This window comes from Taudactylus pleione, unplaced genomic scaffold (assembly GCF_031769625.1).
Source record: "Taudactylus pleione unplaced genomic scaffold, aTauple2 ptg000917l, whole genome shotgun sequence".
NCBI lineage: Eukaryota > Metazoa > Chordata > Amphibia > Anura > Myobatrachidae > Taudactylus > Taudactylus pleione.
This window is the reverse complement of record NW_028285318.1, coordinates 1,481,533-1,507,229: the sequence shown is the minus strand read 5'-3', so window position 1 is coordinate 1,507,229 and position 25,697 is coordinate 1,481,533. Positions and strand designations below refer to the sequence as shown.

General features: G+C 44.3%; 1 protein-coding gene across 1 annotated transcript in view; it reads left to right on the top strand.

Annotated features, from left to right (window-relative positions):
• MYO10 (myosin X) overlaps window positions 1–25,697 on the top strand; it is a 293,546-nt gene that overhangs the window by 112,924 nt on the left and 154,925 nt on the right. Inside the window, exon 4 of the mRNA XM_088459632.1 lies at window positions 17,392–17,579. Within this exon, the coding sequence (XP_088315758.1) occupies window positions 17,392–17,579 (188 nt within the window). The remainder of the gene's footprint in view (window positions 1–17,391; window positions 17,580–25,697) is intronic.

Here is a 25,697-nt window from a genome sequence, read left to right as displayed (position 1 = left end):
TGCCGACCTGGCTGCCCCCTCGCGGAAGGGGCAGCCAGAATGTCAGCAACCCTGATCTTGACAGATAATTGTATAGTATATGCCCAGCATTACCTACCATAACTTCTAAACTGTTTTTCATATACATATTTGTAATAATACATACTTGCCTAATACCAGTGACTCATGAATTTCACGTATTAGGTAAGAGCAAAGCACTCTCCTGCATCTGTTATTATAAACTATTGTTGGTATATAGTCCCTCCAGGCTGAATGCCAACTATGTTTACCAGTAGTGGCATATTTGATCTCCAACTAAGAGTCCAAATACCCTGCTCCCGGTCCAATGTGTTTTAAAATATTCTAATGCACTCAACAGGCATATCTATTTAGCTGCCACTTGCCTTCTAAATGGAAAAGCCCTGATGTCTCTGTGGTTATTGGTAGTATCCCTTGAAGAAGTCTGAGAACCAGACAAAACACATTGGATGCTCTTCTTAATCTACCTTTTATGAATTTACCATTTATTCTCAGATAAGCCGTTTTTATTATTTTTATCTGCTTTTATGCACTTTGCATAGTCTAACACAGTGATTCCCAACCTCGGTCCTCAAGGCACACTAACAGTCCTGGTTTTAGTGATATCCATGTTTGTGCACAGATGGTTAAATCAAAATGACTGAGGCACTAATTAAGTCACTTGTGTTCAAGTATGGCTATCCCTAAAACCTGGACTGTTGGTGTGCCTTGAGGTCCGTGGTTGGGAACCCCTGGTCTAACAGGACTAGTCTAACAGGACTAACATTTGTGATATGCATTGGAGCTTTTATATGCACATAATTTTCTGTGTGTAGATGTTGTTTTACTAGTAACAGATTACCACTTGTACATCTATACTGTATGAGCTAACACTCATGCTGTTGGGGAGTGCTGCACACATTAAACAGGTGTATGTATTTATTTTAGGGTTATAATTTATGGCTTCAATTATATGATTTTTTGAGTTTGATCAAGGGTATCCACTTCAATTGGCGCTGTAATCTTCAGTGTTCATATATATATATATATATATATATATATATATATATGTAGTATATCTGCTTGTCTGTCCGGTTATGCATTCGGACACCCCTACAACAATTAGGATGAAACCAACGCGAAGTAGTCCAGTTGAATCCTGGACAGGTTTTAGGGGGTTTAGGGTCCCCGTCGGACCTTCCGCTGGTTGACGCTGGACAGAACTTTGATCTGTGGAGCCTGTTCTGAGCCTTCCACTGGATGGATTTGGATGAAAACTTCACAGAGGGGTGGCAATTGGTCTGGGGTGCCTAATGGAGTAGTTGGGATCCCAATCGGACCTAATGACGAAATGTGCTGGGAAGAACTTTGTCCCAGGGAGCCTGTTTGGACTCAGGGAGCCTGTTCTGTGCCTTCCACTGGATGAATTTGGATGAAATCTTCACAGAGTGGTAACATTGGATCCCAGAAGACATACTAGGTGGTTGAGGTCCCGGTGGTGCCTCCCGTTGGTGTATGCTGGACAGAACTTTGTTCTGGGCCTTCTACTGGATGGATTTGGATGAAAACTTCACAGACGGGTGGCAATTGGTCTGGGATGCCTAATGGAGTGGTTGGGGTCCCAGTCGGACCTCACAGCGGAGTGTGCCTGGCAGAACCTAGGCCCATGGAGCCTGTTCTGCGCATTCCATTGGATGGATTTGGACAACATCACATAATAAACCTTAATAACTTGAAGACTTAAACCAGGGCAATGCCGTGTACTTCAGCTAGTATATAATATATATATTTTTAATGTACTCACATAAACTGTTGGAGGTCCTGTGGTCTGGTAAGTAATTAACATATTTCTCAGGGTTGTCTCACTGCCATTGGTTCTCCTACTCTGATGTCAGTTATAGAACTGATACTATAGCCTGTATATACCATGTCTCTTTGTTCCATGGTGGTACCAGATGACAGTACCTGTTAAATGAGGTAGATATCCAAGAAGAGAAATATTGGTGTATTTACTTAATCTATTTAGTCCATCAGCCCTGACACATGTAATTTGACTAAACTAAGCTAAAAATATCTTCTCCGCATTTACTGCTTAGGAGTGTTATTACTCAGAATGTGTTATAACAGCCAGAACCACAAAACCGATTGGCTGTTACCCCAGAATATTTTATGGAACTTGCCTTAAAATAGTTTTCAGGTACCACTGTCTTTCTACTTGAATAGCTGCATTGATCGGCATGTTTTCTTTTACTGTAAAAATAGCTTTGCCTTAGTCACTCTGGAACATCTGTGTCAGTAAATGTTGCCCACAGTAAGCGTGTTATTCCAGCTTAAGCAGCAAAGTTTACAATAATGACCCAAGTTTTCCTTAAACAAATAAACAAAAAACTCTGGTTCTGCTTCAGTTGCAGGGAGCACAAAGACACACTTTTAAGACAGCAGGAGCAACCTGTGGCCTTGTGTGTTGAATTGAGGGGTCACCAGACCACTGCGCAAGTATTGTAAGAGGCTTCCAGAAATGCAGCTAACCTCAGCATGTATTGCTTGGTCTTCTCATCAAAGAAAAAAACTGAGCAAGGATAAAAACAGCTGCTATAGAATAGAGAGAATGAAAGTTCAGACATATAATAAGGGACTTCACCTTTTGTACCTCATACTGGGATGTCATGATGGCTGCAATTAGCCTTTATTACAGGTTAGCATTGCTGGCTGGTAATTGTTACATTGTTAGAGAGGGAGGTAAATTCCCCATTTAATTACTTTAAATTCACATTTAGGGGCCTATTTATCAAAAAATATTTGCAGGATATTCCCCAAAAACACTAATATTAAAGATCCCCTGAATGTATGCAGTCCCTCCATTTCTGACAGCAGTTGCAGCTGTCAGATTTACCATCTCCAGATAGCGTTACCCTATAGTAGCCTAGGGGCTACTATCTTGCACAATTTACCGGGAGAGGTTTCCTCTGGACGTCTCCCCAGCAGTGGCCACTTCACATGAGTGGTCTGCTTACCGTTCAGGCGCAGAATGGCCCCGGCTCCCGATATAGAAGGGAAATTATTTGCGATCATTTCACTTCTTTACACATTGCAGGGACGTTATACTTTTGGAATCCCGTTCCTGTATGTGACTTATAGTACATTCGGGTGAATGTGAATTTCTTATTGCTGCCAATGGCAGTAAAAGGAATTTCTAATTATTGGGTCTGAAACACTGTAATTAGTAAATATGCCCCCTAGTCTATTTATTAAGCGGGGAAGACCCTAAAGTCAGCAGTTATCATCGGAAAAAGACTCTTTCACTGCTTTGTCATATATAACAAAGGTTTAGCACAGAATAAAACAGAGACACTCGTTAACAGCACTTACTAGTCCGCCAATCCTAGCATCAGTCTTTAGTTCACATGGAGAAGCTGAGTGAGCACTCCCAAAAAGTTGTGGATATGGATGTATTCCATTTTCAACTAAATAAATGCAGCTAGTGTACTTTAGCCTATTTTTTGCAGATAGATTTTTTTCCCAGTGTGTGTTCATGTTGTTTTTGGCTCTGAGTTAAAAGTGCAGCATGCAGTCTTATAACAGCAACATCAGCGGTTTTATATGACTTCCTAGGTTTCCTTCCAAGCTCCACTTATCTGTGAGGGATGGAATATTCACTTTATCAAGCCTCGTACAGTGGGGGCCCAGAGTTGGCAAATAACTGACCTGTATTTACTATTTTCCTGTCCACACACTCCTTGGTATAAGGGGGACGGAGGCATTGAGTCCCCAGCTCCTCATAACAAGACCAGTAAAACACTTTTAGAGAAATCAGTGCTTCTATACCTGGGTCCCTTGGTCACAGAAGACATACTTTAAAAAAGAAGAAGAATGATCAATCTAAGATTCTTTGAATAACACAGAGTATTAGCGAACAATTATTTTATCTGTAGTAATTTTCCGTATTTGTATGAACCAGTCCAACGTTTCCATGTTTTCATGTGATCAGGCAACAAATCGGATTTTTCATGTTCTTATTTACATGTTTGTATTTAGTGGTCCATAAATTCTGTATATGTATTAAAGATAATTAACCTATCAATCTGGCAGACAGACACAGCTGTGCTGGTATTACAAGTGGACATTTAAGTAGTACATGACAGTACCACAACATAATCTGTGGCAAGTGTACCCTTTAAGGAAGCTACTGTAGTTCAGATTGTAAACAGAATTGTATAGAGGCAGGACAGAAGGTGTAATGGTTCGCACTACTGCCTCACAGCACTGTGGTAATGGGTTGATGTGTTAATTATTTATTGTGAGCCAATTAACCTAATTGTGTATGTGTGTGAGCATGTGGTAGGGAATATAGGACCTGATTCAGCAAGGATCGCAGTTGCTTATACGCACACAATGGCCAATTGTTGCATACTGCGCATGTGTATGCATCGCACTGCGGGTGCCCAAACCGCCCACTGCGATCGCAGAGGCTACTCAGACCCATCTCAGAGTGATTGATAGGAACTGCCGTTTGTGGGTGGTGATGGGAGGGGTGGTTGGGCGAACACAGGTGTGCCAGTGCATTTGGATGGTGTTGCAGGGGTGTGCATAAATTAGCCACTGCGATACTAGTCACAGCCTGAGGCCTCATAGCGTGCGCTGAAGTAAGTAATTCCTGAGTGAGGTCTGTCCTGCCTTAACTGTGCGTATGGGTCCGATGTTACCGATTGTTTGGCTATGTTGCCAAAGTATACTGATGTGAGTAAGGGAAAGTGGGCGTCCTTTTGTTAGGTTGCGATCGCAATATGAATGCAAACATTTACATATCCCCGCTGATATTAGCAACTGCGCTGCGTGTGTATAAGCAGAATAGTGATCCTTGCTGAATCAGGCACATAGTTTGGAGCAGGGACTGATGTGAATGGCCAAATAGTCTCTGTAAAGCGCTGCGGAATATTTATGCGCTATATAAAGAACTGGTAATAAATAAAGGAAAAAACATAATTGGGGAGAAGGCACATATAGGTCTGACATTATGGGAGGAGAATGGCAGATAAGAGTTTTGACAGAGGGATGGCTTAAGCTTTTTCAATATATTTTTATATAATGACATGTATTTGCCATTTATTAACTAGAAAGAACAATCATTGAAGTCACGTTTACTGTCACATGCAGCTTTCTGACATACTTTATACTGCAAAGAACAGTTACATGGCGTTTTACTGTGCTGCTACAAATCAGCATATACAATACCACAATGTGGGGAATGTGACCTTAGGAGCATTTATAATTTAGGGAGAAAGTTGGATGAAACCCAGTGCAAATTAGTGAGAGACAGGGAAAATCACTCATTACATTTACCACAGGCCTTAAACTACGTTTAAGAGCTAAAAGGAGCCTATGAATTATCTTATCTCTGTTTATGATGGTTCAGCAGATATATTATCTAAGTAATGTTGTCGCTATTGCCTGTTCATTCTCTACAACGTGTTTTGTTTTGTGACTGTGCAGAAAACAGGGACTACATCCAGCTGTGTAATCCAGTTTGTGGCATGTGAGGTATACATTTTATTTGGAGTGTCGGTTGAATGTTTGAAAGCAAATGAACATGTCACAACCAGAACACTTGATTTGTATTGACCGTTTATGAAACTGCACCAGAGATTTAGGGGCATCAGAATCTCAAATAAAGCATACTTATATGTGTATGAGTAATGGTGCATACACACGGTCAGATTTTCCTTCAGATTTCAACAATAGCAATTTTAAAAATCGTTCAGTCGTTCATATCTGAAAGAAAATCTGACATGTGTCCCTGCAACGATGAACGATGCGCGTTCCCGTTTGTCATATAACGATATCTGACATCTGAAGTGTTTGCAGTCAGATTTGGACAATTCCATTAATTTTCATACAGTCAAAAATCGTTCAAATCGTTGGTAAAATCGTTGGAAATATCGTTAAAATCATTCATCTGACATATCTGACGGTGTGTATGCACCATTAGACTTATTTTAAGATGTATCCAACTGCAAAACAATAGTATCTGCCCCATGTGTGTGACAGTTGTACACGTGGGTATACTGGTGCGGTTTGACAGTGGTACCGTGTTTCCCCGATAATAAGACCTACCCTGAAAATAAGCCCTACCCTTACTTTTGTAGCCCGGTCTAAAATAAGCCCTACCCCGAAAATAAGACCTACCTTTTTTTCTTTTTGAGCTGGGAACGCTGCAGAGACCAGCGTTCCCAGTCATGCAGTGCGCGGGTGACGTCATGACGTCACCCGCGCGCTGAGGATCCTGTGCGGCCGCGCCTGCTGGATCATATTAGATCCAGTCAGCGCGCAAGTGAAAAGGACATCCCGGACGGCGGTGACTCAGGTAAGTACCGTACTTGCACTGCAATAAGGGGGCCTGCATAAAGAACACTGCTACAGGGGGGGGGGGCCTGCATAAGGGGCACTGCTACACAAGGGAGGCTGCATAAGGGGCATTGCTACAGGGGGGGGGGCTGCATAAGGGGCACTGCTACAGGGGGGGGCCTGCATAAGGGGCACTGCTACAGGGGGGGCCTGCATAAGGGGCACTGCTACAGGGGGGCCTGCATAAGGGGCTGTCAATGTTAGTTAAAATAAGACCTACCCCGAAAATAAGCCCTATGGTGTTTTTTGGAACCAAAAAAATAATAAGACAGTGTCTTATTATCGGAGAAACACGGTAGTTCTACATGCAAAAGCTGTATTACATTATTTTTGCATAATCTACATATATAATGAAGTGTTATATATACATAAGAGAATAGTGTCTTGGCAGTGTTATTAGTAATAAAAGCAAAATGTTGTTGTTTCCATGTAAAATGTTATGAAATACAGATACTTCCACAAGAGAGTGATGTCAATGCTTGATAAATCATTCATGGGAATCGGTATGGAATCCCGGCTGCCGCATGGCCGGCAGTTCGATTCCCGGCAGCAGCAGCCCGACAGATGAGCAGAGCCCGGCAGCGGAAGGCCGACAGCGCTGGAAATCCCGATCGTGCCTAAGGTAAGTATAAACTAACCTAACCCTAACCCTCCTTAGGGGTGCCTAACCCTAACCTCCCCCCCGCTGCCTAAACCTAAGTCCCCCGGGGGGTGCCTAACTCTAACCCCCCTCTTCCCCTAGCCTAACCCAGGGGGGTGCCTAACCCTGGGTCCCTCCAGGGTGCCCTAAACCTAAGCCTCCCCCCCCTCCCCCGTGGCTGTCCGCTCGCGGCGCCAGGCATCCCTTTGATCGGGATGCAGGGCGCCGGTCTCCTCTCAGCGTCGGGTAAATGACAGGCATCTATATATAGGCACTGGTCAATTATCCCACGCCGGGATAAAGCAGCCGGGAAGCCCTCTGTCAGTATTAAGGCAGCCGGTTTCCCAATTGCATCATTCGGAATCGGTATGGAATCCCGGCTTCCGCATGGCGGGCAGTTCGATCCCCAGCAGCAGCAGCCTGACAGATCAGCAGAGCCTGGCAGCGGAAGGCCGACAGCACTGGAAATCCCGATCGTGCCTAAGGTAAGTATAAACTAACCTAACCCTAACCCTCCTTAGAGGTACCTAACCCTAACCTCCCCCCCAAGTGCCTAACCCTAATCCCTCCCTTCCCCGCTGCCTAAACCTAAGTCCCCCGGGGGGTGCCTAACTCTACCCCCCTTCCCCTAGCCTATCCCTAACCCGGGGGAGTGCCTAACCCTGAGTCCTCCCAGGGTGCCCTAAACCTTACCCTCCCCCCCCCCGTGGCTGTCCGCTCGCGGCGCCCAGCATCCCTTTGATCGGGATGCAGGGCGCCAGTCTCCCAGCGTCGGGTAAATGACAGGCATCTAGATATAGGTGCCGGTCATTTATCCCACGCCGGGATAAAGCAGCCGGGAAGCCCTCTGTCAGTATTAAGGCAGCTGGTTTCCCGATTGCATCATTTGGAATCGGTATGGAATCCCGGCTGCCGCATGGCCTGCAGCTCGATTCCCAGCAGCGGCAGCCCGACAGATCAGCAGAGCCTGGCAGCGGAAGGCCGACAGCGCTGGAAATCCCGATCGTCCCTAAGGTAAGTATAAACTAACCTAACCCCCTAACCCTCCGTAGGGGTGCCTAACCCTAACCTCCTCCCCAAGTGCCTAACCCTAATCCCCCCTCTAAGTGCCTAACCCTAACCCCCTCTTCCCCACTGCCTAAACCTAACCCTAACCTCCCCCCGGGGGTGCCTAACTCTAACCCCCCCTTCCCCTAGCCGAACCCTAACCCTCCCGGGGGGGTGCCTAACTCTAAGTTCCCCCCGGGTGCCCTAAACCTAATCCTCCCCCACTCCCCCGCGACTGTCCGCTTGCGGCGCCCGGCATCCCTTCGATCGGGATGCTGGGCGCCGGTCTCCTGGCATCGGGTAAATGACAGGCGCCTAGATATAGACGGCGGTCATTTATCCCACGCCGGGATAAAGCAGCCGGGGAGCCGGCTGTCGGTATTAAGGCAGCCGGTTTCCCGATTGCACCCCCATTCATGTGGTAACCAGATCTATAGCAGGCATCGCACGGCACACAGGACGTAACAGAACAAGCACTGGTAGCAGGAAGGTGGGCGCTGCGCAAATTGAAAAAGGGCACCATCAGAGAATAGCAACCTGGGTGGCAGCACTGGTCGCTCACATTTTGTTACAGCTACTGTAAATACAATAAGGAGTCTTTATACTGAAGCAAAATAGAGTGACTTATTCTTTCTTCTCCTTATTGCCTGCTCTCAGTCACAGTTTGACAATATCATATGAATGATAATGAGATTAATCATTAGAATGGGCAATTTGCTATCCTTCTTTGTCTCCTCTGTGCACCAAAATTTATTTTGGGAACAGAGCTGCATTATGTCCCAAACTGCCATTCTCTCACCTGGTCAGATGCTCCACTCCTCTTCATAGAATGAGTGACCGGTGCCTGGCTATTCACCCTCTCCTCAAGTTGGTGTCCTGCTGCGCTTTAAAGAGTAGACATGCGGCTTCCTAGTCTGTAGTTGCAATCATGTGACCACTGTCATCAGACTGTTGCCATATATTCAAACAAAGAAGCCTATTCTATTTCAGTCAGTGTCACTGCCAGAGTATTTGGCTCCCCTCCTGTACTCCATCCCCCATAGTGTCTTGCTATTTACTGTTAGTCTATGTAGTTCTGACCCGGCTTCTCTGACGTTCCTTCCTGCCTGCCCCTCTCATACCATTTCTAGTGATTTCCTGGTTCTGACCCTCGGCTAGTATTTCACCTTCCTTCTGTATTGCTCTCACGTGCTCTCACCAATGGCCAACCTGACTATTCTCCAGCTTGCTCCCTTGTATCATGTTCCAGCTACACCTGTGCCAGAACTTGATATTCCTCATCTGTACTTGCTAGCACGTCATACTAGGATTCCAGATAGAGGGCCACGACCTGCATACTGAGTATAGTAAAGTCCAGATCCCCTTGATCCCACCGGTACGTAGTTTCTGCACCTCTGTATAAAGTAGTTCTATAAATTGATAAAACTAATTTTTCTTTGGGCATATTTTTTTTATACTCTTCTCATTGGTGCACTTTCACCTTCCATTAAGTATGTTTAAAACTTCCCTTGATGATATCCTGTCATGTTACATTCCCCTACCAGGTGGACTACATATCATCCATGGCAGAATGGATATGTGTATAAATATTTATAGAAACCAATTTCAAACTAACTTATATATTCTTATAAATTGTAATTCTGTCTTCTTAAAACAATGCAGTCATGGCTTATTCTTTGTTTAATAATATTCATGTTATTCCAATTAAACACTGCAGTTTTATTTATGAAACATTTTGTTTTATACAGGTATGTTATTGTCTAATAATGATTTGACTAGTACATCACCAACATATTTACAGTGTGGTACATAATGTTTAAATGATGCAACTACTAGCATTAGTTTTAGCAGCAAGTGTTGTGAAGCAAATGATCTTCCTCTGTAACTTGCTGTCTGCAGTGCTTTAATGGTTGACCCACAGAGAGCAACTGAACTACAGTTAAGCACAGTGGTAGTTCCCAGCATCCAGTTTTGAAATGTGAAAGTTTTGAAATCTCAGTTTGTGGCTTGGACTGGACAGAAAACAGTTTCATAAATAGAAAGACATTTGCTGCTGCACTCAAGTTTTCACATCAAAGGAAATAACAGCTAACAACCAGATGAGGGAAGTAAGAGAATCCCAAGCAGAAATGGGACTGATTTAGTCCTCAGCAGAAATGTAAAAAAACACAGTATCTATGGAAATGTTGCTGTTCGCTTGTTTTGGATATTGGAATGTTTTTTCTTCCCTTTCAGAACATATATTAATGTAGAGTTCTCAGTCTGATGCAAAGTCAAGCCCGTTCGTGGTCAGAAAATGTTTCATATGATCTGAGCATCTACACGATGCTGGACTAATGACTGCTCTGAGCCTTAGTAAAATATGCTTCTTTTTGGCCTAATAATAAACCATCTTCATAAAAGTACATTTCCTTCAAAAAGTAATATATTGTTATTCTTCTCCAGTACGTTACATACTGGGAAAGTAGGCAGTATAGCAGTATTATAGAAATATTCAATTTGTACACTGATATTGGAAACATTTATAACACTTTATAGATGAGAAAGTAATACAAATGGATTCCACATGGCATTGCCTCTCTCTAACTACCTACCTATCTCTCTCCTCCCGTTTGCCTCCAAGCTCCTTCAGCATATTGAATACATGCGTCTTACTACCTTTCTTTCCTCCCACTCCCTGCTTGACCCACTTCAGTCTGGTTTCCATTCTCTCCACTGAAAAAGTCAGCAATGACCTCCTTACTGCCAAATCCAAGGGCCACTACTCTCTGCTCATTCTCCTTGACTTCTCTGCTGCTTTTGACCACCCTCTCCTCATGCAGTTCCTTCACTCACTTGGTCTACTTGATAGACCTCTCCTCGCTGTCTTCCTACCTCTCTGACCGCTCGTTCTCTGTCTTCTCTCATATCTCCTCTTTCCACCCGTTTCCACTAACTGTAGGTGTTCCCCAAGGTTCTGTTCTTGGTCCTCTGCTATTTTCCCTCTATACATCTTCTTTAGGTAAACTCATCAGCTCTTTTGGCATCCAATATCATCTCTATGCTGATGATACTAAGATCTACCTTTCCTCCCCTGACCTCTCCCCCTCTCTCCTCACCCGTATCTCCAATTGCCTCTCTGCTATCTCTTCCTTGATTTCCCAGCCCTTTCTTAAATTTAACACGTCTAAGACTGAGCTGATCATCTTCCCACCCTCACGCATAACCTTAATTCCCACAATTTCATTATCTATTAACGAAACAACTATCTCCTCTAGCCCCCAAACGTGCTGTCTTGGAGTTATCTTAGATTCTTCCCTCTCCTTCAAACCACACATTCAGTACTTCTCACAAGTCCTTCCGCTTCCATCTCAAAAATATTTCCAGGATCAGACCCTTTCTCACCCTGGAGGCAACTAAGGCCCTCATACACTCACTGGTCATCTCCAGATTAGACTATTGTAACCTACTCCTATCTGACCTCCCTGACTCCCACCTCTCTCCACTCCAATCTGTCTTCAATGCTGCTGCTCAGCTCATCTTCCTCTCCAAATGTCCTACATCTGCCTCCTCTCTCCTACAAGCTCTACCCAGGCTCCCCTTTCCATTCAGAACCCAATTCAAGGTTCTTACACACATTTACAAAGCCTTCACCCAATCCTCTCCCATTTACATCTCTGATTTCATCACAATTCACACTCCTGCCCACCCACTTCACTCAACAAATGCACGCCGCCTCTCCTGCCAACTGATTACTTCCTCCCACTCCCGCCTCCAAGATTTTACCCATGCTGTTTCTTACCTATGGAATTCTCTTCCTCTCCCTATCAGACTCTCCACCTCTCTACAAATTTTCAAATGGGCTTTCAAAACTCACTACTTCATCAAAGCCATGCAGCTCTCATCCTAGCCTGCTGCTCCATGCTGCTTCCTGTCTACCCCATCTGTGTCACCCCTGTCTGTCTGCCACTCCCCTTTAGAATGTAAGTTCTCATGAGCAGGGCCCTCTTCCCTCATGTGCTTCTGCTTCCCTCACTCATACGATCATGTACTCCAAACTTGCTTCAAGGGCACCTTGGTAGCTGACGTGCTGCTTTTTTTTGTGTGTTATGACTGCTATTGCTGTAATGTATATTAACTATCTCCTTGTCCTGCATTGTTCTATTGTTTTGTACTGTAAGTCTCTGTTTTTGTGTTTGCTCATTTGTTTATGCACTTTGTGAGGCACTGCGGAACTCTTGTGGCGCCATATAAATAAAGGATAATAATAATTGCCTATGGAAGCCTATAGGCAAAAAAAATTGCTGAATCCCTCTCCTTTTTCCAGTGGCTGGATATGCACATTTGTACTCCTGTTTCATAAACCCCCGAAGTCTGTACAAGCTGGGACAGCTTTTTATTGCAGACTATTTTTGCGATAATTATACATCCCACCCCAAATATGTCAATGTAGCTCTGTCATCCTCTGCAGTGCGCTGTCATGTTAGAGGGGAAGATCTTCTCCAACTAAACAGGTAGACAGTGACTGACAGCTTGACATACTTGCAGAAATGCACAATTTGGATTGGTTGATTCATACATAGGTGCAGGAATAACATTCTCAGCGTTTAAACTTGTATCAGACCATGTGGCATATTCAATTAGCCGTGAAAAGTCCCATCCTTTTCTTCAAGCCTACATAGCGTGTTTTAGGGGAAAACACTTTCCGTGCGCGTGGCCGTTTTTCACCCTATTCAATTCCAAAGGACGCGAAAACGCATCCCGGCGAAACTCAAACAGGCGAAAAGTGCTGTCAGATTTAGGGAAATCAGCCTGACATCCCCCAAAAGATGCACTGACATGGGGGATCACTATGGATACCCCCGAATAGCCCTGCTGAAGGTATTTGGTGTGCTGAAATGCTCTCAATAGCTGCTATTTAGCTTCTTTGCACAAGTGGTGAAGAATAGCATTTAGCAGGTTTTATTTTTTTTTTTTAAAATAAGTAGTCCCAGCAAATTTGGGGTACATGAAAATGGGTGCAAGCATGGTTAAAAATTGCTAAAGTGAGGTTTTAACATTTTTTAAAACGTATCTTCAGCAAGCACCTGCAATCAAAAAAACAGCTTGGGCATACTTGGGGGACCCCCTGGAGTCTATTTCGCTAGTTTTTAAGTTTGTCCCCCAACTTTTGACTTTTTCGCCCCCAAAACAAAAGTACTTTTTGGGGGTGATTTAAAGTATTTTTTAAACTTTTTTTTATGCAGTTTACCTTTGGGGGACTGTCCCAAGGCTGCAGGGGTGTTCCCACAACTTTGCACCCCAAACCCCTAATTCTGCACTTTTTTTTTCGCCTGCATTCGGAGGCGCAGACTTTTTGCACCGCCTGGCGACATTACGTCACCGGCGAAAAACTTTTCGACGAAAATGCCTTATCATGGCTAATTGAATATGGCCCCATACTTGAAGATACTGGTCAACTCCTCTTTAGGAGTAGCCCGGAGAGAAGATGCTGCTGACAGCTTAGGGGGCGGGCTGGGCTCCCCACGTAGTTATCCCTGCTCCTCTGTACCGACCTGCTAATTCCCACAGATATCTCACAGTGTATTGGCCACGATATCCGTGTTCCTCTCCTGGGGAGGAGACATTTACTCATTCCTTCCCTGTGAAGGAACAGGGGAAATGTTTGTTGGTCGTCTGTGGCTGGGCATATATTGCCCGATGCGTCAGACTTTTAACTTTAAAAATATTGCATCGGACGGACATGCTGGACAATCCAGCATGTCCGACTGATCAATATCATATTAACACTGAACAATATATTTTACTTTCATGTTTCATATCCCTAAATCATTTCTCTCAACTATCCAGATTTTGATGGGAAAGTCCCGACTCCTGAACATAGAAAGGCGTGGAGTTTGGATCAAAATTGGATATTTATGGCAGCTTGGGTGGTGTTTAGGCCGATTGAAATGGATTTCCTGCAGATTAGGGTTGGGGTTTATTTTGTCACAATTTCTCATGGGAGGTATGCCCTAAATGTAATTTTTGGAGTTAAGAGGTTCTCTAAGTGCCTGTTATTCAACATTTCATTTTATTGTACTTAGCTTGAATATAATTATACTTATTCTGGCCCTCATTCAGAGCCACTCGCTATTTGCGGTCGTTCGTTCTAAAACAAGGGGTGGCTATTCAAATGAACCGTTCGCTGTTTGCGGTCTGTTCACTCCTCTATGTCTGAACGAGCGAACAAAACTTGCGTTCGTTTTTTGAAAAAATACGCCCCCTGGCCGCTCGCATCCTACGTCATGTCCGCTATTTATTAGATTAATCGAGTACATCGACCAGGGTATGAACTGCTCGCTATTCTTGGGGCTGGTGTTTGCTACCACAATTTTGCGAGCAGTTCTGGCTCTAAAATAACCCAGTGACGTGGTCAATGACGCTGCTGTTTTAAATATGCACACCCATAAAACGCCCGTTTTGACCTTTAAGCACGCCTGCGATCGGATCTCCACTCCCCGTTTTCAAGCACCTTCCCCTGTTACCACCTTCCCCTGTTACCACCCACATACGCCTCTTTCTGTCACTCAAATTATCAGGCATTCGCTATTTTGCGAGCACATGAATTTCGGCCGCACTGAGTTGTTCGCGCATGCGTATAATGATCCGTACGCATGCGCAGTTGGGCAAACATCGCTCGGAGCGAACGAGCAGTGACTTGCGTCCGGCTCTGAATCAGGGCCTCTGTTTGTAGGGAACTGGTACATTGGAGCACGCGCCTGCCAGCATGAAAAACGCATGATCATTTTAATTACTAGTAGACATAGCAAAAATAGCCTAGGGGAAAAAGGGAACTAACATCTGAGCATGCAGAAAAGTTTATTATAAATACATGTGAACAGCATGCTAAAGGCTGATATATTGTATTTAGAGATGTGCTCATATCGCTATGGATTGGGCAATGATATAATAGAAGGAACACAAACAACTAAATAATTCCCACAAAGAGGCATCACCAGGGAGCTCCTGTGTAAGTCTTAAGGGGCCTATCCATTAGCAGATAAATTGAACGATAGAACGATATATTGTTCAATCATTCAATTTATCTGCTATGGATAGGCCCCCTGAACGATGACAGATGCGCACTCCCGCTGCCGATCAATTGAATCTTTCATCTCTCCAACATGTTGGTCAATTATCGCATATCGCTGCCAGATATTAGAAATATCTGGCAGTTTATATGCGGTGAACGACGAAAGTTATTAGCAGCAGCTACAGCGCGCTGCAGAGTAAATAAATCCACTCCCTGAATGATGTCATGCGATATCGTTCATCGTTTGCCAAAATCTGTCATGTACATGACAGATATCTTTCAGCACAGCCACCGGAATTTTCAAGGGATATCTTTTGTCTTTCATCGTTCAGAAAAACTTCTGCTAATGGATAGGGCCCTTTACTGTGATTAATTATATAACTGAAGAAAGTTTTACTTTATAAGATTATAGACTCATAATGGAAGCTATGTAAGAATTGGTTCCATGATGTATTGATTTAAAAAATGGGCACTTTCTGAGATTCCTATATCTTGCTGACCAGTAAATACCTGGTCTTTATTTGCAAGTACAGATATGTTCTCATACTCCTTTTCTCTAGGCCCCAGATAGCCCCTCTTGATGCGCCTTGCAAGTTAACTGCGGCGAGTATCCTTTTTTAATTATTGTATTATTTGCACCGCTAAAAATTGAACAACAAAACTACAAAGCCTGCGTACACTGACCTCTGGGACATGCGGACCAGTATTTGTACATCTATGTGCTACATTGCAAATCCGTGTAAAGGAACTGATATAGGCTGCCACGGCTATTATTCCACCACATTCCGTTATACTGAATCTACAACTTTGTACATAAGATATATCTAGAGCTGTAACTAGCTATAGGCAACCGGTGCCATCTCACAGAGTAAACCCCCCCCCCCTCCCCCGGCCCTTGCTCCTGGCTAGCAGGATATCTGGAACGACAAATGCACCTGCAGAGCGTCCTGTCATGACGTAAAGCATACAACGTCAAGATGTAGCACACTCAGTGGGCATGGCTGGCACAGGAAGCCACTGTGCCCTGTTACGGCTTTGCTTATACCTATTATTTTGTGTCACTGGCACTTACTATTAATAATGTCAGACAATTTATAAGTTAGTGGCTTTTATTAGGAAATGTAGTAACTAATGTTACAATGAATTGGATATATGTGTTATTTATAGGATATTGTACCCCTGCTATAAATGATAAGGATATTATAAGTCACTGAGGCATTTTGTGACCATAAAAATGCACACGGCTGCAGCATCTCTTGTGTATTATTCGATGACCTATTGCAAAGACGCAGAACATACTATGTTCAGAAAATGCACATCATTATGGATTATGCAAAGAGCAACACATTTGTACTTGTATTTGATTTCTCAGCTATAAAATATCATTATGTAGCATTGAGTTATTACCTTATTTACATAGCACCTATATATTATGCAGCGCCTTACAGATAATACTCTTTCACATCAGTCCCTGTGCCAGTGGATCTTATAACGGATATTCCTTACCACACACCCTAGAGTTATGTCAACAGCCAAATAAACTTCCAGGTTACAACTTTGGAGGACATGCAAACTATTGATAGGACCCAGGAATTGAACCCATAACCTAGCACTATGTGGGAGCAAAGTTTACCATTGTGTTACTGTGTGTCTCTTTTCTTATGATTTACTGTACTTTCCCTATCCTGATTTGTTCAGACTTGTCCATTTTATCATGGAGGGAAGAAGTAATCTTCTCCATGCTCCCAATAAACCAAACTTTGGTTTTAACCAAGTGCATGGGTGGGATGGAAGATTGCTTCCAAAATATGTCTAGGGAGCATCTGGCTGCATGGAGAACATTGAGAATGAGTTTATTGGAGGACTTACTAAACCCAGACACCGGATGTCACAAGAAAGCCATCCAGGGACTCAGAGGAACTGGAGTTTTCAATATATCCCCCAAGAGGTTCTTGACCTATGCCCACTAAGGGGTAATTTTTGGACAAGTCCACCATATGTGAATAAAGTCACCCTCCTATCCACAACCACGCCAACACTGTGGGGAGGATGAAGGGAAAATCTTTCCCTATCCTGATATGTGTTTGTCATGTCTGTATCATGTTATAGCTGTCAGTTATTTCAGATCACAACTCCCATGAAAAAGCCATGAAAAGAGACCCTAAAAACCTGACACCTGGTGAAAACCACATGCCTACTGTAACATGCTACTTCAGTGTTAGTGATGTTGTCATTCTGTACTTTATTTTAGACATACATTGGCTCCATCCTTGCTTCTGTCAACCCATACAAGTTGATTCCCGGTTTGTATGACCATAACACAGTGGAGCTGTACAGCAGGCACCACATGGGAGAAATACCTCCGCACATCTTCGCTGTGGCCAATGAATGTTATCATTGCCTATGGAAGCGCCATGACAGCCAATGTGTTCTCATCAGGTAAGTAACAGTCCTATTCTTATGAATATCCACATGTTGGCATGTTTGCTTGGTGACAGATTAACATTATTCTTCATTTACAGAATTTGAAGGAAAATCTGAGATCATTTTTTTACTGCGTTATGTTTTTCCATATGACTAATTATGTTTTGTAAAACAATAAACATCCATTTCTAGAACTAGACCTGTTAACATGTATTTTACAAACACTCCACATTTGTGTAAAATGCATTTAATGCCAGCGGCTATGAGCCCTTAGTTAAATGGATGATTTATACATTTATCATAGTGGATACAACTTAAAAGGTTGCATTTTTTCTCAAGTAACAGACTAGAACTCTCATCAACAACCATATCCAATTAGCTGTGACAACGGCATTTCCCTGATAAGTTTTCACATCTGAGAACTTTCTCGGGAAAAATGGTTATCGTGAAATCCTGTTAGCTGCGGTTTATCACATATACGAAAACTGTATAGGAGTTAGCGCAAACTACTTTTCACCATCTCTGAGTAGGTGATAAATTGTGCAAAATCTCTACTTTTGAGTACCTTATACCTTTTTGGGGGGTACAGGCTGATTTCCCCATTTTCACCTGAATTTTTCGCCAGTCTCCAATGCAAGAATTATCGGGCGAATATGTTATCATGCTTTTTTTACAATAGAATTACCCAATAAACCGGAGCACGCAAACATGCGCAAAGCAGCAAATTCGAGCAGATGGCCCAAAAAGTTTTTTCTGGACAAAACTTAACGTTATGACTGAGCTTCAAACTCCTATTTAGATGTCAGCACCTTGTTCTACTCTAAACCCATAGCTGCCAGTTATCTCTTGTTATCAGTTATCACAGTTGCTGTTATCTCTTGTAAACCACAGGACCACTTCCAGTAGATATATTGAAATGTTTGTAAAAAAAAATGCATCTTTTGCTATCTAGACTACATTGTTCTGTCCAGAGGCGGCTCCTACCATCTTAGAGGTGGGGGGCCACCAGCGTAGCTACTGGACAGGTCTTGGCGCCTGAAAAATCATTGTGACAGGCGACAGGACCAGCGCATGCATACTAGCGGCGGGGAGCCGTGCATGCACATTTGTCCCGGCTTCCAAAGGGCTGCATCGTCTGCAGCCCCTAGGAGCCGGGTAGGGTTGGCTGAAAGACAGAGTAGTGGCTTCCTCCTGGAAGCCACTATCTGCAATAGCAGGATGGACTGGCAGTGCCAGGGGGAGGAGACCCCTCCCCAGGGCCGGTGCTAGGGTTTTCGGCGCCCGCCTGCAAATTATAAATTTTTTTCCCTCACTCCCATTTTTTATAAAGGGACAGTGCTAGCAAAAAGGGGTGTGGTCCTACAAAGAAGGGGTATACCCCAATTAAAATTACTATTATGTCCCACCAAATGACAGCCTGGCGCTAATAAACTACAATTAAAGAATAGACCACAGCTGCAAACTCCTATGGGTCTGTGTAAACCCAATAAACGATCACCTACTGATGATCCCAAACATAAATATTACACTGGTGGAGTTACGCTAATTGGACTTGTAATTACAAATAAATACTTAACGTGGCAGAAATTAATTCAAGACACCAAATAAATTTAACATATATTTAATAAACACACAATAAGCATGTCAATAGTGGTATACAAATGACATAACAATCACCTTAATATTGTAAAAGTCTATACAGACTATCATGCATTACCATGGAACTTCTTAGGGCATGATTCAGAGCCGAACGCTCTGACCAGAGCGCTCGCTCTGAATCAGTGCCCTCCTCCATGAAAATGGAACGGCCTCCTGGCCGCTCGCATAGCTGTGGGTGACCACCCACAGCATATGCGAGCGTCCATGATGATGGTCGCGCTGGTCTTGACCATCGCGACCATCGGGCTTGCGATGGAGACCTTGCGGTAGGGTCTTGCTGCCGCAAGCCCTGGAGTGATTTTGGCTCGATCAGAGCCAAAATCACTCCCACTGACATCACTAGTGATGTCAGTGGGGCCGGCTTCAGACGGTAGGCGTTCCCATGGGAACGCCTCCATCTGGCAGGCACGCCCACCAAAGGGGGCGTGCTGTCAATCAACATCGACAGCACGCCCCCTTTGGTGCGAGACCCGGAGCGATGGAGAGCCCGTCGCTCGCCAGGTCTCGTGCATGCGTACGACGGAGCTCCCTCCATCGTGCGTTTGCGCAGATGGGGAACATTGACCCGCTTGCGAGCGTCCTGCACTCACGAGCGGGTCTGAATGACCCCCACAGATACACAGGATAGATGCAAGGAGATAGGTAATGCCTAAATAACCTTGTCCATTGGCCAGGCGGTAGGAGATACCAATAACCGCTACACCTCTTCAGGATATACAGGTGGATTATACGTACGCTTCAAATTAGCGTGAAGTCCATGTTTCCTAAATAACATTATACTGTTTACTACATCTTTGGGAATCATTTCAGCGTTACCCCTTGTTTAAAACCCGGAGGTAGAATCAAGGGGATATTAGGACTCTCACATGTGGACTTTGATCGGGTGAGAACTGTCAGATCAAGATTGGTCACATTATATATGAAATATACAATTTTTATATATATATTTTTTGTTTTTTTTCTTCCTTTAGTAAACTTGCCAGTTATGCAGGTTTTTATTAAGAATTAAGAAGTTCCATGGTAATGCATGATAGTCTGTATAGACTTTTACAATATTAAGGTGATTGTTATATGTCATTTGTATGCCACTATTGACATGCTTATTGTGTGTTTATTAAATATATGTTAGATTTATTTGGTGTCTTGAATTCATTTCTGCCACGTTAAGTATTTATTTGTAATTACAAGTCCAATTAGCGCAACTCCACCAGTGTAATATTCCAACTAAAATTACACCACACAGTAGCACGATCTTAATCACATTACAACGCACATAGTGCCCCTAGTTCACATTACACACTATATAGGTAGTGTCCCTTATTCATGTCTCGACACTCAGTAGTGCCATTTTTTCACGTTATGCTTAACAATAGTGCCCCTTATTCACATTATGCCACAGTTGTGCCCTTATACACCTGCCATAGTAGTGTCCCTTATTGGCATGTGTTGCATCAGAGCTGTAAGACATGTCCTCACCAGACTCACCACTCAGGCTCCTCCCAGTCATGGGTCCTGGGACACAGGCTCTCAGCAGCAGTACCTGGCTCAGGCCTCCCCTCAGCAGCAGAGACACAGCCACCATGTTCTATCCTTCGTGCAACCTGGGCCAGCTGACGTCAAGGCCAGGGTGGTAAGTGGGACCCACCTCAGAGGTGGGAAAAATAAGTATCTGGGGGTGATGATGGGAGGAGACCGCTGCCAACTCCTCCCTCTTTGTTATTGTCTGTGACTCCACAGGGCCCTACGAAAATACTGCCCAGGAGCTCCATAAATAATGTATATTTAAATTCATACAGCATATAAAATTCTCACACAGCGCTCCCCCCTCACACAGCTCTCCTCCCTCAAACACACAATGCTCCCCCCTCACTTAGTACCCCCTCCCCTCAACATTCCCCCTCAGTTCATCTACCCTTAAACAGCTCAGGTCTCACTCGGACCCACCCACAGCTCTCTTCCTCTCTCAGCTCCCCTTCCCTACTCAGCTACCGCATCACACTCACACGCACAGCTTTCCCCACTCAGACATCCCCTCACACACACACACAGCTTTCCTCACTCAGACACACACACACACCTTTCCTCACTCACTAAAATCCTCCCCTTAGTCAGATCCCCCACTTCACACACACATATCTCCCCTCCTTATACAAACCAATTCCCACACACACAGCTCCTCCCCTTAACAGAGCTCCCCTCCCTTCGCACACACATATATGCCCCCTTACTCAGATCCCCCCCTCCTCACTATTGCAGGGTGCAGGAGATCAGCCGTGCTGCTGAGCCTTGAAGAACATAAAGATTAGAGATCAGTGCCTCCATACTGGGGGCGTGTTGTGGGCGGAGCCACAAGCACAGCTCCGCCTACAACTTCAGGCTTGGCTCAGAAGCTCTGCCTTAGTCAGATGGCTGTTTTCCAGCATCCGGACGCTGACTGCTCTGCATGAAAGCTGTCTGAGTGGGGACTGGAGTAGGCAGGAGCTCTGACTCACAAGAGAACAGCCTGTTCTTACTGATGTCAGTAGCTCAGTGCTCCTCTGCGGGCGGGCCGCTGACTGGCAGGCAGCCTCTCATGAGGGTGACATGCTACTGGAGGTGGTGCCACGTGCATCAGGTGGCTACGGCCCCATAGTCCCATCGGGAATCTTGGGCCGCCTGATGCACCTACCATAGGACTGTGGTTAAGAGAAGAACCCCTCAGACTCAGCCGCTCTTCCTGACCCTACCTCTGCCAAACATTCAATTTGACACGTCAGGTGCAACATAGCGGGAGGAGGGGAAGAAGCGGGGGGGTGGGACTGTGTGAAGAAGAGCCGCTCAGGCTCAGCCAAGCTTCCCTGCAGGATGCGGCTGCCTGTCATACAGCCGGCAGCAGCAACAACTGCAGCAGCTGCAGGGAGAGCGCCTCTCCAGCCCGGCGCCTCCCTGCAGTACAGGCTTTGCTGAGTGGGTTGCGCCGGCCTGCCCCACCCCCTGTTGTGTATCTGACTGGCAGATGGCACTTCCAATAGGAAGCCAATGCCAGTCACAGTGTAGAGAGTGCAGCCTCGCAGCCCCTAGGCAAAATCTGCCATTGGTGCTGGCTCTTATACTGGTAGATGATTATGCCCTCAGCACATTCCTTACTCTTTTATATGCATAGCCTGGACAGTGATAATTAATTTGTTTTGATGGTGAATATGTTCAATATTTCACTCGCCCAAAACGGTCGTGGGACGCACCCGTTTTCTACTATCTGGGAGTGTCTAGCACTTCCAGAACTGCTGGGCTGCCCCCATGGCTCTCCCCACGATGTAAACAGATGACATGCGCATGCAAAGCAGCTGTGACCGTTCTCCCCCCAACTTCCCCCCACCACTGGACACTGCAGCCCACTGGTGGGACGTCGAGACAGTGCCTGAAAGCGGGACAGTTGGGAGGTATACACCTACTCTCAGTGGCGGCAGACTCTGCTGGGCAGCAGGGGGAGAACATGTGACACTTCAAGAGTCAGCTTTCTTTTGAATCCAGGATGGGCGATGCTAAACTGCTTTATCTGGATAGAGCAGTTTCACATGGGCCATCTTGGATTCAAATCAAGGCCGACTCTTCCATGGGGGTTGGCCGAGGTGCAGGGAGGAGAAAATATCAGTGACCAGAGCATTAATGACATCCGTTAAGTGCCCCACTCTGAGGAGGGGGAGAAATTGTGTCAAGTACTCCTGTACAAGGAGGGGGGGGTTTGCAAGTAAGTGCCACTGTGCAAGGAGAGGGGAGTGTGACAAGCACCACCATGCAGAGGGTGGAGGATGGCAAGCACTGCTGTGTAACGAGAGAGTGTGGAAAGCTCTGTAATGCAGTGTCTGGATCCCAGCTCCGGAATCCCGACCACCGGCATCCCGAAGGTAAGTATCGAGGTTAGGGGGAGGGTTAGGTTTAGGATTAGAAACTAGGGGGAGGGTTAGGGCTAGGCACTAAGGGGGGAGGGTTAGAATTAGGGTGCGGGGAGGGGGAGGTTATGTTTAGGCACTAGTGGGGGAGATTAGGGTTAGGCCCTGGGGAGTGAGGTTTAGTGTTAGGTTACTTAAGTAAAGCTGTTGGGATTGACTGTCGGGATGCCGTTGTCTGTATTCTGACCGGCGGCATCCCGACCCCCTGGATCCCATACCAAACCTGTATGGAGTACCTTTTAATTAGACAAAGAAGTTGGACAGTTGGGTTGGTCTAGTGTAGACAAAAAGAGATCTGATTCCCACCACTTAACAGAAGCAGCCTATCTCTGTCTGTGTTGACAACATTACAATAAACCCTACTTCTCAAGCTGTTTCTTTAGGGGGTATAGTTACTATATATAAGAGGAGGTTTTTAGAAGTGGAGTTGTTGCCCATAGCAACCAATTAGATTTTAGCTATTATCTTCTAGAAGGTGCTAGTTAAATGACAACAACTCCACTTCTAAAAATCTGCACTTTAGTAAATATACCCCTAGGGGTCATTCTGGATGCATAATCTTGCATGGACTATTTACTGGCCTTCTCCTAACCATACTTTCATCCATACAATCTATTTTGATTGCAGTGGCTAGACTCTTAAGATATTCTTCTACTGGTGCTCCGCTCTGTCGGTCACTATAATGCTTGTATTTTATCAAATCGAATATTAAATACTTCTACAAAGCTTCACTAACATAATGTCAGGTCCATAAATATTGGGACATTGACAGAATTTTCAGATTTTGGCCTCTATTCACCACCACAATGGCTTTGAAATGAAACAAACAAGATGTGATTTAACTTCAGACTTTCAGATTTAATTTGAGGGTAATTACATCCAAATCAGGTGAACGGTGTAGGAATTACAATGGTTTCTATATGTGCCTCCCACTTTTTAAGGGGCCAAAAGTAATGGGACAAACTAAACAATCCTAAATCTAACTTTCACTTTTTAATACTTTGTTGCAAATCCTTTGCAGGCAATTACAGCCTGAAGTCTGGTTCGCATAGACATCACCAGACGCTGGGTTTCATCCCTGGTGATGCTCTGCCAGGCCTCTACTGCAAATGTCTTCAGTTCCTGCTTGTTCTTGGGGCATTTTGCCTTCAGTTTTGTCTTCATAAAGTGAAATGCATGCTCAATCGGATTCAGGTCAGGGGATTGACTTGGCCATTGCATAACATTCCACTTTTTAGCCTTAAAAAACTCTTTGGTTGCTTTTGCAGTATGCTTCGGGTCATTGTCCATCTGCACTGTGAAGCGCCGTCCAATGAGTTCTAAAGCATTTGACTGAATATGAGCATATAATATTGCCTGAAACACTTCAGAATTCATTCTGCTGCTTTTGTCAGCAGTCACATCATCAATAAATACAAGGGAACCAGTTCCTTTGGCAGCCATACATGCCCACGCCATGACATTACCACAACCATGCTTCACTGATGAGGTGGTATGTTTTGGATCATGAGCAGCTCCTTTCCTTCTCTTCTCTTCCCATCACTCTGGTACAAGTTGATCTTTGTCTCATCTGTCCATAGGATGTTGTTCCAGAACTGTAATGGCTTTTTTAGATGTTGTTTGGCAAACTCTAATCTGGTCTTCCTGTTTTTGTGGCTCACCAATGGTTTACATCTTGTGGTGAACCCTCTATATTCACTCTTGTGAAGTCTTCTCTTGATTGTTGACTTTGACACATATACATCTACCTCCTGGAGAGTGTTCTTGATTTGGCCAACTGTTGTGAAGGGGTTTTTCTTCACCAGGGAAATAATTCTTTTGTCATCCACCACAGTTGCTTTCCGTAGTCTTCCGGGTCTTTTGGTGTTGCTGAGCTCTCCGGTGCATTCTTTCTTTTTAAGAATGTTCCAAACAGTTGATTTGGCCACACCTAATATTTTTGCTATCTCTGATGGGTTTGTTGTGATTTTTCAGCCTAATGATGGCTTGCTTCACTGATAGTGACAGCTCTTTGGATCTCATATTGAGAGTTGACAGCAACTGATTCCAAATGCAAATGTCACACCTAGAATCAACTCCAGACCTTTTACCTGCTTAATTGATAATGAAATAACGAGAGAATAGCCCACACCTGTCCATGAAATAGCTTTTGAGTTGATAGTCCCATTACTTTTGGCCCCTTAAAAAGTGGGAGGCACATATTGAAACTGTTGTAATTCCTACACCGTTCACCCGATTTGGATGTAATTACCCTCAAATTAAATCTGAAAGTCTGCAGTTAAAGCACATCTTGTTTGTTTCATTTCAAAATCATTGTGGTGGTGAATAGAGGCCAAAATCTGAAAAGTCTGTCAATGTCCCAATATTTATGGACCTGACTGTACATGTACAGCCATGGCCAATAGATTTGAGAATGACACAAGTATTGGTTTTCACAAAGTTTGCTGCCTTTTTGTCAGATGTTACTATGGTATACTGAAGTAAAATTACAATCATTTCATAAGTGTCAAAGGCTTTTATTTTGCAATTTAGCCTAAGAACACAG